At 36.9% G+C, this 15,373-nt stretch overlaps 1 protein-coding gene across 2 annotated transcripts in view; it reads right to left on the minus strand.

Moving 5' to 3' along the window:
- The window catches only part of STK32B (serine/threonine kinase 32B), a 156,224-nt gene that overhangs the window by 13,098 nt on the left and 127,753 nt on the right, over positions 1-15,373 (minus strand). Inside the window, exons 8-11 of one of the 2 annotated variants that reach the window (XM_063157626.1) lie at positions 13,543-13,659; positions 12,294-12,419; positions 7,632-7,763; positions 6,801-6,865 (exon numbers count right to left, since the gene is read on the minus strand). In XM_063157626.1, the coding sequence (XP_063013696.1) occupies positions 6,801-6,865; positions 7,632-7,763; positions 12,294-12,419; positions 13,543-13,659 (440 nt within the window). The remainder of the gene's footprint in view (positions 1-6,800; positions 6,866-7,631; positions 7,764-12,293; positions 12,420-13,542; positions 13,660-15,373) is intronic. The other variant, XM_063157627.1, reaches the window with a different exon arrangement.

Below are 15,373 nucleotides of genomic sequence, written 5' to 3' on the forward strand. Positions count from 1 at the left end.
GGCATGCTGTTGACAAATAAGCTGAGTGGAGATAAATGTCTGCTGTGGTTTATTCCCCTCACTTTTGACATTTCCAGATTTCCTGAACCAATGACTGCATCAGAAGCCTCACATCTCAAAGATCTTGATGGATTTTTTCTCATGAATTTCTCTAATTCTCTTCTGAATCTTTTTCTATGTTTAACATCCAAATCACCACTGAGCAACATGCTGCATTTCACAAAAAAGCATGGTTGATTTTCTTATTACCCTGCTGCCTGATAACTTTGTGACCTTGGGTAACTACAAAGAGTGAATAATCATTGCTTAGTCATCTTCTCAATAAGTTTCAGACCATGTTATTATTTATCCTGTTTCTGTCTTTTCAGTTGCCTCTTCTCTGAGTTTAAATAAGTTCAAGTTTATTAAACCCTTCAACATGACCCATGTCACCCCCCTGGCCAATTCAGTTTTTCTTAAAAACTTTCTAAGTCCTTTTTAATCTTTTTGAGATGAGGAAGCAGAGCAGTACACAGAATGGAACATGCAGGTGTATGTATTGAACATAATTTATCTGTGGCTGGTTTTTGCAGGAACATTTCAATATCTTTCAGTCTTACACTAAGCATTGTGCTATCCACAGTATTTTCAAACTCTCCCTCCTTCATAACTGAAGCTAATTTTGAGTTTATTATCCTAAATATAAAATTTAGATTTTCTTCTTCTGACTGTATTTGCATTTATCAGCACTGAATTTGAGCTGCCATTTTCTCATCCATTTGAGCTGCCATTTTCTCACCCATTTGAGCTGCCATTTTCTGTAACTCAGAACCATGGCTATCATTATCTACTGCAGTTCTTTTCACTCAGATTTAGCTGTGACTTGTCTGGTATCATAAGTGAACTTTGTGACCTCAGCATTCACCTTCCTTTCCAACTCATCTATGAATGTGTTCCACAGACACATGGACATCAGAGTGACTGGCAGTAATAATGTTATCTCATTACTGGCTTGTTTCTGCATTGCTTCAGCAATTGGACACAAATTTCTGCCTTAAAACAGGACAAGGAGTTCAGTCTTCATGACTCAGTTTATGGAGACTCATAATAAGGGAAAATTTATGTTAGAGTGTGACATAAAGAGAGGTGAAGGTAATTACCTCATGGAGGTAATTCCCTATGGCAATGGAACAGCCATGCCCTGTTATGCAGCCTTTATTTATCACAGCTATGATTTGTCCCATGTAACCTGATTTTAAAAAAATGGTACTCAGAATTATACAATTGTGCTTCCCCTCCAAAGTCTGAAATGTACAAATTTAGACTCCTCTTTCCTCTGCCTGTGAATTGACTTCCAATTCATTTTTATGAGTTGCATTTGTGTTTAGTTTTCTGTGAATAGAAACCAGTTTCTGGCCTCCAGTGCTGAGGATCTCCATCTGTTATCCTGATTCTTCCAGGACCACATTTCAAGGTGGAGAATGTGCTGACAGGTGCACCCCCATGCAACTTTCATTCCTAAAGTTGGATGGTGGAGTGCAGCCATTATAAGGACATCAGTACTTGTTTGGAAAACTTTGACCATTTTTCCTGGAAGACTTTTAAAATGAGGTTCCAGATAGTGACTATCATTTGTAGTTTTTTTTTTTCCCTCCATGAAACTGTGAAGGGAACACATTATTGAAACTGGCATTTTTATGACCACTCCTTTCTCCAAAAAAAGTGAATTTGAAGGTATGCCTATAGAAAAATTACCAGTTTGGGATTGCTATGTTCAAACTTTTAGGTAGCTTGGCTCACTAAGAAGAGAGTGACATTTGGATTGGTAATTCTAAACCAGTAATAACAGGCAGGAATCAGAGGCAGAAGTGAAAGGGGTCCTGCGGGCAAGCAACAGTTATTACTGCCCAAACACAAACCAGGTTCAATCATCACATTCAGAAAAGCATCTTTCCAATTGCAAGAGCAATCTCCAAAAGCAGACAGATCCATTACAAAAGGGAGAAGAAAGGTTCAGTGAAGAGCAGTGTAACCACTAGAAACACTCAGAAAGAAATGGATTTGAACTGAATTAAGGTCAGCAGAAGGGGCAAGAAAAGGACTGCAGCCTCATCCAAAAAGCATTCAGATATTTGAAGGATTATTATAAATATCTCCAGAGACACTAAGAGACATAAAATACATATTAAGAAAAATACATTCAATGAGTTACACTGCAAATCATTATGAATATTCAATTTCAATCAAATTGAAATGAGAGTACTCAGAGACTCTGAATTTGAATCTTAAAAGACAATTAAAAGGAAAGAAAAAGAACTAAAATGAGAGAGATAATAAATTTGATCTTATAAAAAAATGCAGAGAATATTAAGTAAGCTTTTAATCCATGATATGGAAAAAATCAGACAAGAGGATTTTATACATCTTAATATGCTTTAAAGATGCTCTCTCAAGTTTTGGTGTTTATTCTGGGAACAAAGAGCTCTCTGTTCACCTCGAGCTGTTCAGGATCATTTATAAGAGAACGAGATATGCTCAAATGGAAAGAATGATAGCGGGAAAAGACAGAATAATGTGCTTCAATTTATGGCACATTTTTTAGTGTGCTAGCATTGAACAAATACTGAGCAGAGGAATAAGGTGTATCAGTACTTAGGGCAGAGACAAATCTGTTCAGATCAGTGGGGACAAGACAGGTGAATACCATAACAATGCTATTGCAGCATATTAGTATTAAGTTAAAAACCTCCAAATTCAAAATCACTAGCAATGTTTTGAAAGTTCTTGCTGGAATTATTAAAAACATGGATATTTTTCTAATCTGTTCATTGCATTTGTTAAAATAGTTTTGCAGAATTCTAACCCATTTTCTTGTACATTGGATATATGAAATATATATTCTACTCAGTAAAATGTGGATGTTTGATTTTTCTTTCTTTAGCAGGCTGATTATTTTGATTAAGTTTGTGAAGCATCTAACTGAAGGATTATTCTGCCTGATAAGTAAATATTTCTTGTGTTTTCTTCTCTCTTCTTTGAATTCTCACATCTTCAATCTAAAAGGCATCTTTCAGGGAGAAGAAGAGATTCAGGACCTTAAAGGGTAAGAAATATGATTTCATCACATGCAAATATTGGGTCTTTTTCTTAATTTCTGGTCATTCCATATTTTAGATATTCATGAAGAGATGTACTTGTATGTGAAGATCTGTTTAGTGATAACAGTACAAAAATAGCAAAAGAATCTCTGCTCAGCTTTTTAATAAAACTACAAGCAAACAGTGTGGCTTTATCTGTACAATCTCCCCTACCACAGACACACACACAAAATTCAAAAAAGAAAACTTGAAAATGTAGCCTACAGCTTCTAAATTATATCAAATTCTGGAAAAATTGCTGGCAATTCTATGGGAATACACATTAAGATGCTGCAAAATGTTTGGTGCTGCGTTTCTGGATATAAAAAAAATAAAAAATACAGAAATTAAATTTAAAAACTAATTATTTTGCCACAAAAAGGAGACAAACAGATCCTTGAAAACTACTTTAGATACTATTTTCAAGCTAATCAGTATGTAGATCATTTGTATATCAGAGTTTATTTAGTTTATGTGTTCAAAACTAAGAGGCTACACTGACACTTTTAACAATAGAAAACAAATCCTGCAAAAGGATTTTCCTATGTTATTTTACTTTGGATCAGGGCAGCGTGTGCCCCTCTCTTGTAGATACTGGAAGATAATGTCACTGTGGACAGATGCCATACCCCCATGTCACATCAAAACACACACACTGTGTGTGTTTTACAAATAACTGTGTATGTTAAAATAACACACACAGTTATTTTAATTTGTAGCTCACATCCACTGAAATATTCAACAGAAGATGCCCTCTAATCAGGATTATGTAAGGGATACAAATCTAACTTTTTACCCACTGCTGACAATCACTAACTTCATGTCTTTGTCCATGAAACCCTTGCTTAAAACATCCCTACAAATACCAGTTTTCCATTACTTAAATACAGAAAGCAACAGAATAAATGTGCACATTCTGTCTTTGTCTTCATTAACCAAAACTTTCAACATACTCCAGTCTCTTTCACTGTGTTTAAATTCTTTTTAGCATAGTGGGCCTTTTCTCTACCTCCCCTGCTCCTCTTGCCTACAATCTAAGGGTTTCTGATGATCTCCTGAGCTCCTTGAGAAGAAAGCCAGTATGACACATTGCAAGATTTGCAGTGTCTGTTGAAGCACGAAAGACACACAGTGGAACAGTAGCACAGTGTAGAACTACCAGCAAGGCATTCAAAAATACCCGATTTTGCTTTTCATAGCAGACATTTTACAAGTATTGGATTGCAGGATGTTGTGTAACTGTGATGGCTAACACCACAAAATTAACTATGTATTAACAACTGACTTTATGTTGCTCTGTTAGAAGTATCTGAATTTTTCCTTGCATCCTTGTAGTTTGGGGAGTCTCTTTTCTTCCCTTGAAAGACATGCTATTTTTTTTCCCATCCTTTATTAGTATTTATGTAGTGTTCTGTGACACTGAAGTAAACTGAGCAGAAGGCTTAAGTGACAATAAAATGTAGATTTTTTGCTGCTGAATTTAATGAAGATCTAAGGAAATAAGCAGATACTTTCAACAGTTTCTATGTAGAGGAACATGGAAGAATATCAGAATGTCTGGCTGCATTAATCTGAGAGTGATTTAAAGGCCTGTTTGGGATTGACACCTCACCTAATAATACAATCACATTTTAATATGTATTATATTTGTAGAAAGAAATAGTTCACATCTTTCAGCATTTTCAGTTGTTCCTAGAAACTTGTTGGCCATGTGGCTTTGGAAACACATGTAAGCACAGCCTCAGCTTGTTCATCCAGTCCTGAGGGCACAGAAGGTCTGAGGAAACCCACCCTGAGTTCCTCTGGTGTATGCTGTGTAGCTTCTGGTATGATGGCAGCTGTGCCTGCCACTGCTCCTGTTTTGTTCTCATTAACTTGAATTCACTTTGCACTTCAAACATTCGACTCTTGCTTCCCCCGTCTTAACATTTTTTTCCTTGAAAAATATTACAGGAATCTCTCCATGTCTTTCTTAAGCTATGATGCAATTGAAAAGAGAAATGGTTGTGATCTGGTGCAGAATCTGTTACAGGTCAAAACTAAATATTCTTCCTTTACCTTGTCAAAGCCAATCAAGCAATGACCAAAACACATGCTTTTCTGGTTGAAGTGCATGTGGTTTATCTTTTGCTTCCATTTTACTTGTACTCCATTTCTCTTGATTTCACAGTTCTTTATAGATTGTGTTGTTACTGTAATTGTGCAATATGAAACAAATGAAAAAAATTTCTATGCATAAAAAGATTTAAGAATAACGCAGTAAAATCATGACAAGAAACATTGTTCAAGGTAGTGAACGCACCAATGAGATTTTGAGTGTCTTACAAAATCTGGTGTTCTGACTTCCAAAAATTGCTGCATATTGGATATGCCTCATATATGACTCTAGGGTAGGTGGGAGACTCACACCTGGAAATGAATTACTTGTATGAACAGCTTCTAGGAAACTCATTAAATTGATTAACAAATGTCATATTTTTCTAATCTTGTTACTATGATCTTAATAATTTTTAATTTTGTGGGTTAAACTACAAAGTTCAAACATTCACTAGTTCAACTGATTCAAGGAACCCACCAAGATGCTTCTTGAAACTTTCTATGGGCTGACTTGGTCTGGGTTCTCTTCTTTATGGCTTTTACAGAAACCAGTGGCTTCCTTGTACTAGAGATCATGCAAAATAATGTGAAGAATCTGCTGGACCTTCCTTTTCTTTCTAAGACCTTGTATTTTCTGTGAGCAGTCTGTATCAGTCAGAAATGTGCCATGGATTGTAACAGGAAGAAAGGTAGATTGTGGCATAATTTCCTGTGTGCTATTGTGTGAACTGTGCAAAGCTGACAGTTCCTTTTCAGTTTTAATTACAGAGACAGTAATTACCTGCACTGTATGCATTAAATAAAATAGTCACAACTTTTAAATTAATTTTTAACATCTCACAACTCTATTAGAAAGGCTTGCATGTTTAATTAGATCAAATAAAAACATGGAATTCACTTGAATGAAATGCAATAATTTGACCAAAGACACAAACAAATCCATTGTTATGACTTGCATCTGCTAATACAAATAGGTCCACAATGACTCAGGGGCAGTAATTACAAGAAAGGTAGTGCATTAATTGAAGCAGGAAGTTTATTGATATCCTTGGGGATCAGTCTTGTGCTTCTGGCAACCCTGGCTGACCCTTAGATTAGAAGTTCTTGCTTCATGTTTGGTAGAGGTGTAATACTTAGTTTTGTTGAAATAGTTAATGTTGGAATACACTTTTTTTTTTAATAGTAGGTAAGTATGAACAGCTTTTCCAAGTCAGAACAGTGCTGTCCATAGCATTAAAATTTCATGAGTTATGACTTCCCTTGGTTTTGTTTGAGTTGTGAAAAAGCAGTGCCTTTTATTGCATTCCTCTGCTTAATTACTGACAGTTTCTCTGGGGAGTTCCAGTAACATTTACCTCACATTTCTAACATACTTTCATCACAAGGTCTTCTGCTTGCTTTCAGAGATGCAAGAACTACAAAACCATCACACCAGAGACTATAAGAGGAAGAAATCAATGGAAATCCAGTCTTTTAGGCTCTGCTGCTGTGATCATTAATCACCTTCCCTTACACTGTGAGAAAAAAAATAGTTCTCAATTTAATTTTAGTACTGAATGCTAAAGAGGCATTAAGAAATGCACTTACTTCTCTCTGTTGAATATGATGAATTCTTTCCTAACGGTTTCCAAGCACTGCTGCAGGTGTACGTTCTTTAAAAAACAGCATGAATAGGTTGATTAAAAAAGATGAGGAATCATAGACAAAAATCACAACAACACAAACAACACTGAACAAAATGCTTATGAATGAATGCTATCAAGAGGCATTTCGAAGACTCATTAAATTGGGCTGTGATAGCACAATCAATCTCATTCTTTTGGAAGAAGTTCCTCACAAAGAATTCCTGAGGATTTTTACATCTGATAGCTCTAGGAAGAACAGCTTTTATGAACATTCAAAATCATTAGGAGTAGCAGCATAATTTATAAAACCTCACTGAGATGATAATTCAAGTCTGGAAATTATTATTAATCTTCTTGGTACTCTTGACTGTTCATATAATGCATCTTTCTACGTGGAACACATTAGTCAAGAGTGGAAGAGACAGCTTTAACATATTTATAAATAACAAGCCTTTTCAGTTTTGGGTAGTAGTAGCAAATAAATACTCTTTGTAACTATCTGTGCATGTGTGGGAAGTGTTTTTCGCAACTGGCACAGTTTTTCATACTTTAAATGAGCATCTGTGATAATCTTAAAAATTATTCTAGCTTAAAGATATGTTACTATTTGACTGAAATAAATGGTTGCTTTTCATCTTGCTTTGGAGGTGATTTATGCAATGTATAAAATGACAGAGGGGTTGAGTATATTTTCAGAGGTGATAAAGCTGAACATAACTGAGTTTACTATTATTATTACACTATTAGAGTGTAAGCAAAATGCCACTGACTGCAGTCACAGTCCCCATCTTACCAGTGGGCAGGTTTCCTTAGCTCCATCTTTCGATTTGTTTTTGGCAAGTCGCTTTTTCTTTTTATGGAGAGGCTTGGACTCTAAAATCATTTCTTCAAGTTCAAATGTGGGATCACAGTTCAGTCTTCCTTTCTGGTACAAAAGGATTCAAAGTTAATCTTTGAAGCATCGTTGTGTTTTTTTAATTTGCTTGGCAAGTGATAACAGCAGTAATAATGAACCAGCTCCTAAATCACATCTGTAAAATGAAAACTGTCTTTTTAGGTCTGAAGTGATGCTCAAAGTTTAAATAAGGGAGAGAAGATAAAAATCGTATTATAAAGCAATTATAAGGAGTTAGATTCTCTTCCTGGTTATAAACAGATATATTCCTACAGTGACAAAAGTTACGTTACCCAGGGAGAGATTAATCTGGCCCAGGGTCTTCATCAGAATATCAGTTAGTGCTGAAGAGTAATAGTGACACCAGCAATAGTGCAGAAGAGCTGGGGAGTACCTCTAAGACCTTGCTGAAATCTGATTTGCTGAAGTGTTGCAGTGGATTCATTTACTTAGATGCTGTCCGTGAGAACAAAGGAAGGAGCAGGCCTGTTTAGGTTAGCAGCATTCATATAAAAAAGAGTTCAGAGCCTTATAGAATCCCAGGTTGGAAAGGGTGTCAAGGATCATCTGGTCCAACTTTTCTGGGCAAAACCACAGTCCCCAGTCTGGACAAGATAGCCCAGCAACCTGTCCAGCTGAATCTTCAGAGTCCAGTTTTAGAGACTCCACTGTTTTTGTGGACAGATTCTTGAAATGGCTGATTGTTGTTATGAAAAATTTTGCTCTTGTGTCCAACTGGAATCTTCCCAGAAGTTACTTGTACCCCTTGTCTTTTCCATGTGACCCCCTGTAAAAGGGAGCCTCCATCTTGGTAGCTAACCTTTAGATAGTGGGGCATGGTGATAAGATCTCCCTTAATCCTTCTTTTCTCAAGGCTCTACAAGCCCTGTTCTCTCAGCCTTTCCTCTTATGGACTATTTCTCACTCCTCTGATCATCTCTGTGGCCCTTCTCTGGACCCTCTCCAGCCTGTCCACATCTTCTTTGTGTAGTGGGGACCAGAACTGAACACAGTATTTCAGGTGTGGCCTGGCAAGTGCTGAGTAGATTGGGGCAATGGCTTCTTTGTCTCTGTTGGTGATGCACTTGTAGATGCAAATCAACATCCCCTTGGCTTTCTTTGCCATGGCAGCACCCTGGTCCCCCACACTGAGCTTGCTGTTCACCTAGACCTCCAGAGCTGCTGGAGCTGTTCCTCAGCTGGACAGATCCCACCCTGGAATATATTTTCCCAGGTTTAAGACCTTACACTTGCTGAAGTTCATAAGGTTCTTGTTAGCCCACTCCTAAAGGGTCTTCCTGCAGGGTAGTTCTCCCAAGGTGTCCACTTTCTCACTCAGTTTGGTGTCATCAGTGTCTTCCTCAGGGTACACTTGATCCCTTGATCCACATCATTTGTTAGGGTTTTAAGCAGTGTTGGACCCAATATTGATCCCTGGGACCCCACTTGTGACAGGTTCCCAGTTTGAGGAGCAGCTTTTTCCAACTCCCCCAGGTGCAGCCCCTCACCAGTTCCCCACCCATTAAATGGATCACTTTTCTATACCATAACACATAAATATCTCACAAAGGAGACAGTGGGAAACTGTTTCAAAAGCCTTAGAGAAATCCAGGTAAACAATGAGAACCACTTGCCCCATATCAGCTGAGCAGGTTACCTTGTCATGATAAAGTTTGGAAAATCCCATTTATCCTTGGTGAATCATTGCTGGCTTTTCCCAATCAGGTGCTTCATTCTAATCTATTATTCTTTTTCTATTCTATCCACTTTATTGAGGTTTTCATTATCCATTACACATATTACTTAAATATTTTGGATTCTTTATTTAAAAAATGCCATGCTAATTTCTGATGCTTGACTCGAATTTTAAGATTCTTTGTTATACCAGAAAGTCCTTCACAAAAAATTTGCAGACAATTTGAATTGTGTAGTGGAAGATGTTAACCTATTTTCCTCTGGGACTTCTGAGATTTCAATCACATCATTGTCACTGTCAAGGTGGAAGTACTAAAATAAGTCATACATAAATGACAGATATTTATAGTAAGCAAAGACACTAAGCAGCAAAATCACATCAGAAACCACTTGTATAATTTGTGGTGTCCTACAATGAAACATTTGGTTTACAGATCACTCCATCATTTTTGTTCCTAGCAAACTCTCTATAGTCAGAGCATGATATTTAGATATCTGATGCCTTTTCCTGCATATTATCCAGTCAGCTTTAGTAGAACATAGATTTTAGATTTGATTCAGTACTTAAAAATTACATCACTTTAATTCCAAAGCTTTAAAAATAAAAGCAAATTGTATTTTAAGAAACCCTACAACAATTTATGACTCTAAGCTGAAAATGAAGAAACTAACTAAGCCATAAAGAAACACATGTGGTAGTTAAGTAAGAGCTATGTTTATGGAATCAAATTAAGCTGTTAGAAATTAAGCTATGGGCCTCCTGTGTGCCCTCCTAGCTGTAAAGGGCAGACAAGCTCCTGACAGTCCAGATAAGCTGTCAAAATTTATAAAACCCTCTGGTTTCAAAACACATGTCACAGAGGCCTCAGTTCACCTTCTCATCAAAGGCTGAAAAACAAGAAATATTCTGTTGTGTGGCCTCAGTTAATCAGTGAAAGTTTTGCAGGTGCTACAAATTAAGTTCCTGGAAAATGTGTGACCAAGCTTGGTGTCATGAAACAGCAAAGTTTCTATGAAAAGAAATGTTGGGCTGGAAAAGACACTTTGGTTCTCAGCTCACTGCTCTTCCTGACACACTTGATCGACCAGGTGGAACAAGCCCTGCAGTATCAGACTCTCCATGGAAGAGTCTGGCTGAGCTTGTAATGGGACTTTCAGATAATTCTGGATAGATAAATGAAACACTTTATTTCCTTTTAAGTGTAGAATATTATTTTGCTTCACATATTATGGATTTCTCCTTCAGTTTTATAGATGCTGCCAAAACACAAATAAAGTGAATCCAAATGTGAAAAGAAAAGCTGTCTTTGCAGAGTCTGAGACTCCTGGAACCCCACCTACGTTGCATCTCTGGGTATTGGGAACTGGATCTCCCTTATGAAATACTATGTTGTGAAGTTTTCCGTATGCTGACACTTCTGGATTAAGCCTTTAGCTGGGAGTAGGAAGTAAATAATTGGTTGAGTTTTGCCTGAGGAGCAAGTCCACACCTCTGATGTCTCTAAAAGCAGCTCTAACTTGAAAAAAGGAAGAAAGTCAGTCTCCACTTATCTTGTAGATCCACACACCAGGAGAATGGAGGATAAGAAGGGGATTTGTTCTGCATTGCTTTGATTAGGACAGTGACCTGAGAGGGTGTAGAGGAGGATCCTGGCCTGGCACAGCAATTATTCCAGGTGCATGGGCATCAAGTAAGAGTGAAAGAGTCATGGCCTGGTAGATATGACATTCACCTCTCCAGCTTCTCTCTTGCACTAGGATTGAGCAAGTGAAAGGAAGGAATTTCCCCACAAATGAACATCGCTCTGGAGTGCCTGTAAGAGGGGCCTGCCTTTCCTTTCTCCTGTGTGCTTGTTACCTGCTGTGTTCCTGGTCTTTCTCCCAGTTCCCTGAAGGACACCCTGCCTGCCCACCCACAGCTCTCTTCTCCTGCAGGATGTTGTTTCCAGAGAGGCTCTGGTCAGGTGCCAAGGAGCCCAGCAATCACAGAGAACAGTGTCTTGGCAACACACCTGGCTGCCTTTGCTCCATTAGGCAATGCTCTCTCACCTTCAGCTTCTGAAGGGCTGGATCCTGTCCTCATCACGTTTGTCATGAACTCTGATGCACACCTGGATAAGACAGGGTCCACCTATTCCACTTTCCTCATCTTTACTTACATGATATAAAAATATATGCATAATATAAAAACCCAGAAACAAACCTTGGTATGCTACAAATATGTTGTTTGGACAACAATTATAGTGCAACATGGCTGAAAAAAGTGAAGCAGCATATTAACACTGCAGTCATTGCTTTTTATTCATGGCCTTCAAATACATTTAACTTGAAAATGAGCAAAAAGGAAATATCCAGAAAATACCTACAAAATGGGACCACAGTAAAAAAGAAACCACCAGATTCCCTCACAGAATCTGAATGTTTTATTTGTAAGAAATTGTCACAAAGAAAAGAGGTCAGCCTTTTGGAATACTATTTTTTAAGTGAAAAAGTAACAGCATACTGGGATGTTAAAAAGTTCTCCAAATGTTATTCAAATGTCTAACTTTCACAGCCACAAAGTCTTCTTGGTATTCTTTGTCTCAGAGTTAACTCTGACAATCATTTACTATAACAGCTGAAATGCAAAGTCTGGAAAAGGTTTTCTTTTATTTGAAAAGGAACGAAAAGTGAACCAAGGTTAATTAGTTTTTGTTGTGATCTATTGGAATGGGACAAATTTTCCCTTAGCTGTGACTGAGTAAATGAAAGCAGAAACCAAAGTAAATCACTGAAGAGCAATAAATACAAGCATAAACAAGTAAAACATCAGTGATAATTGAAGTCAGAATTTACAAACACTGTTCACCTGGAATATTGACTTACGTTAGGAATGAAGCCTGGGGTAACAGCTTTCTCTAGAACAGCATCCCAGTTGACATCAGCCAGGTATGGAGAGTTCTGGATGTCTGCAAGGCTTGAAAGGCGACACTCTGGGTCCTTAATGAGAAGCTGTGATCAAGCACAAGGCATTTTCTAAGGAACTGCATGTCATATAGAACAGCAAATGTATCACACACATGAATTTTATGATACATATTTTTAAGTAAGAAAATGGCTAGGGAATCTTCTAACAGATGCTAGAAATCCCAGTTTTGAAAAAAATTAAAAGTAATAAGTCACAGGATATGAATACAGTTTAATTGCCACCAGATGGCTGTTGCAGGCATGAAGTGTATAAATGTATTAGCAACAAAAGTCTGCTTACAAATACACAAGAGTCCTCATGAAATGAAACATCACAGATCAATGCCACCCAACAATTTGTATTCTCTCTTTAATTTTTTGGAAAATACAGTTACACTGAGAATCCTGACAGCAATTAAAATTATCCACCTCAGTGCTCTATCTATTCAAGACTACATTGCTAATTGGTGCTAAAGACATATTTTTTATTACTCCATTCAGACATTCACAAATATTTCCTGTTCAATAATCAGTATTGATGATTTGAAATACCTAAAAGAGAGAGATTATCTTTGTGGTGTAGTCAGGCAATTAAAGCAAATAAAAAACTTGGATTTTAGGAAGAAAACAATTTTTAGGTTCGGATGCATTCAGAAAGAGCCCTGCCTTGTGGTTTAGTGATGTTTACAGCAAAGTGGCTCGGCTTTTGTTATTGCAACCAGAGCAACATGGGACAGTAAGAGATACAGCCATTCTAATTTCTAATCTCCCTGTCTGGAAACTGCAGCAGAAATTCAGAGGGCAGAGTGGTCCTTCCTTCCCTGTCCCAGTTGTATATTCATAGCTGGGGGCGGTAATGAGGCCAGGGCACAAAGAGGAATTATTGATCCCCAAACTTTTACTATCTCTAGTGAATCAGCTTTAAAATAAAAGAAATTTTAAATTTTTACTTTGAAGCCATGAAAAGCCTGAGTCTAAGCCTAAGAACACTGCACCTTCTGAAAATACCACACCGCTCACATTCAGAGCAGCTAGAAATAAGCTCTGCTCTCTTATCTTTGAGATGTTGGCTTCCTAATGTGTGTGCTTGTCTGATGCCTTTTCCAGAGCTGGAGAGGCTTCAGGAAGAGGAGAGAACAGAGGACAGAAGGTATTTGTGCTTTCTTACCCTTTTCAGTAGTGCTATCATGCCCTTGCACCATGCGGATGAGTAGTGAACTCTTTCAATCTTGAACATGTTGAGTATCTCATCGATGGGGGTGGCTGAATGGATTTCATAGGGCCTCTGGGATAAAATAAAATCAACATCAAGTCAAAAAGAATGGATAAAAGAGTGCAGACTAGTCACATTTTCCTGAGCTCAGTATTGTGTGTCTTGAAAATATCAAAACCACGAAAATATTGTATAACAATTTTAAGTCTAATCCTTTGTGTGTGTGCTCTTCTTTGGTTGCAATGAATATAATTACTCATAGATGCATTTCCTCTGCAAATTTTTCTCTCATGAAAGGAAGTATCAGTTCAAATGAGATGAATAAATAATTTTGTTCCTTGGGCGTTCCAAGTGAAATGTGGATTGTTTACTACTTTTTGCTTGTAATCCTAGTGATCAGTTCTTGCAACCTAAACCAACAAAGCTGATGACAAAAGGAGCTTTGTCATCCTTATTTTACTGAGTATAGTAGAGAAAGAAACTAAAAAATGCTTACAAAAGTCTGTGTCAGAATCACAGTAAAAAAAGAGGACTCCAAATCCCAATTTTTCTTGTTTGATTTTTTTAAAATCCAAAATTAACACACTACATGGATCTGCTGTCATGTGTTTGCAGTGCCTAATTTCTTCTACAGATGAAGAAAAGCTCTGATCTTTGCAGTGCTTTGTTCATTAAGTTTTCTCTGATTTATCTTTTATTACATGCAGAATTTGGAAATAAAATACTACATATAATTTTATATTCTTGTTATTTTCTGTGCACACACTTGTGTATTTGAAGCAAGTTGTTATAATTATACTTAATGTATTTTTGTAAACAAGTGCAGAGAGTGGATTGCTAGTGAATTAAGTTTTAGCCAGCAGGTGATAAATATGTGATATGAGATCTGCAGCTAAATGCCATCCTAGCAGCAGTGTGCAAATTAATGCATCATAATTCATAATCAACATAGAGTTATCTATTAATCCAATATCCTGAACAGCAAAGGGCAGACACTCATTACCTTGACTAAGAAATGAATCATCCCTTGACTTTTGCTAGTATCTACTGGTAGAAGATTATAATTTAAGAATATTTCTAGGCGTTAGTTATCTAATCTGTTTAGGAATTGGAGTAACTCCTCTTACATACCCAGGACATGTTCTTATTCTGGGACAATTCATGCATATATTTAACTTTCATATGCATGAAACCAAGTGCATTCCAAGGTACTCAGGTGCTCTAAAAATACATTCAAGGAGGGTCTAAATCTTTTTGCTTTGATTCACATTCAGTTAGCCCATTATCATTTAGCTATACCATGTCCATATAAATTCAACAGAACTTAAACATCACTTTAAATGCATAATTTTCCTGAACTGGGTTCAAAATTTTCAGTAGAAATAGTCTGTTATATGCCTTCCTCTATATGTGGTAATGTTGCCATGAAACAGTTATTAAAAATGAGACTTTTGCATGTTTTCTGTCACCGAGAAGCAATGTACTGCTGACTTAACTTGATCTAACAACGTGATCAATAGGATCATTGAGTCAGAATGTACATCAATTGTTGAAAATGGCAATTAACTCAAAAATTGGCAACTATAAGGAATTACAAATCATCAAAAGTTTTTCTGTTAAGGATGTTTCTGCCCATGCATTTTTCCTGACACAAAAGTCCCTAAAATTTGCCTTATTTTCAAGATTATTGGCATTCTAAAATCTTGAATTTTTGACATTTGCAGACATTTTAAATGTTTTTATTAGTTAATTCAAACTATAAATGGCCATTATAAGTTTAATCTTT

This window comes from Melospiza melodia, chromosome 5 (assembly GCF_035770615.1).
Source record: "Melospiza melodia melodia isolate bMelMel2 chromosome 5, bMelMel2.pri, whole genome shotgun sequence".
In the NCBI taxonomy this organism is placed as follows: Eukaryota; Metazoa; Chordata; class Aves; order Passeriformes; family Passerellidae; genus Melospiza; species Melospiza melodia.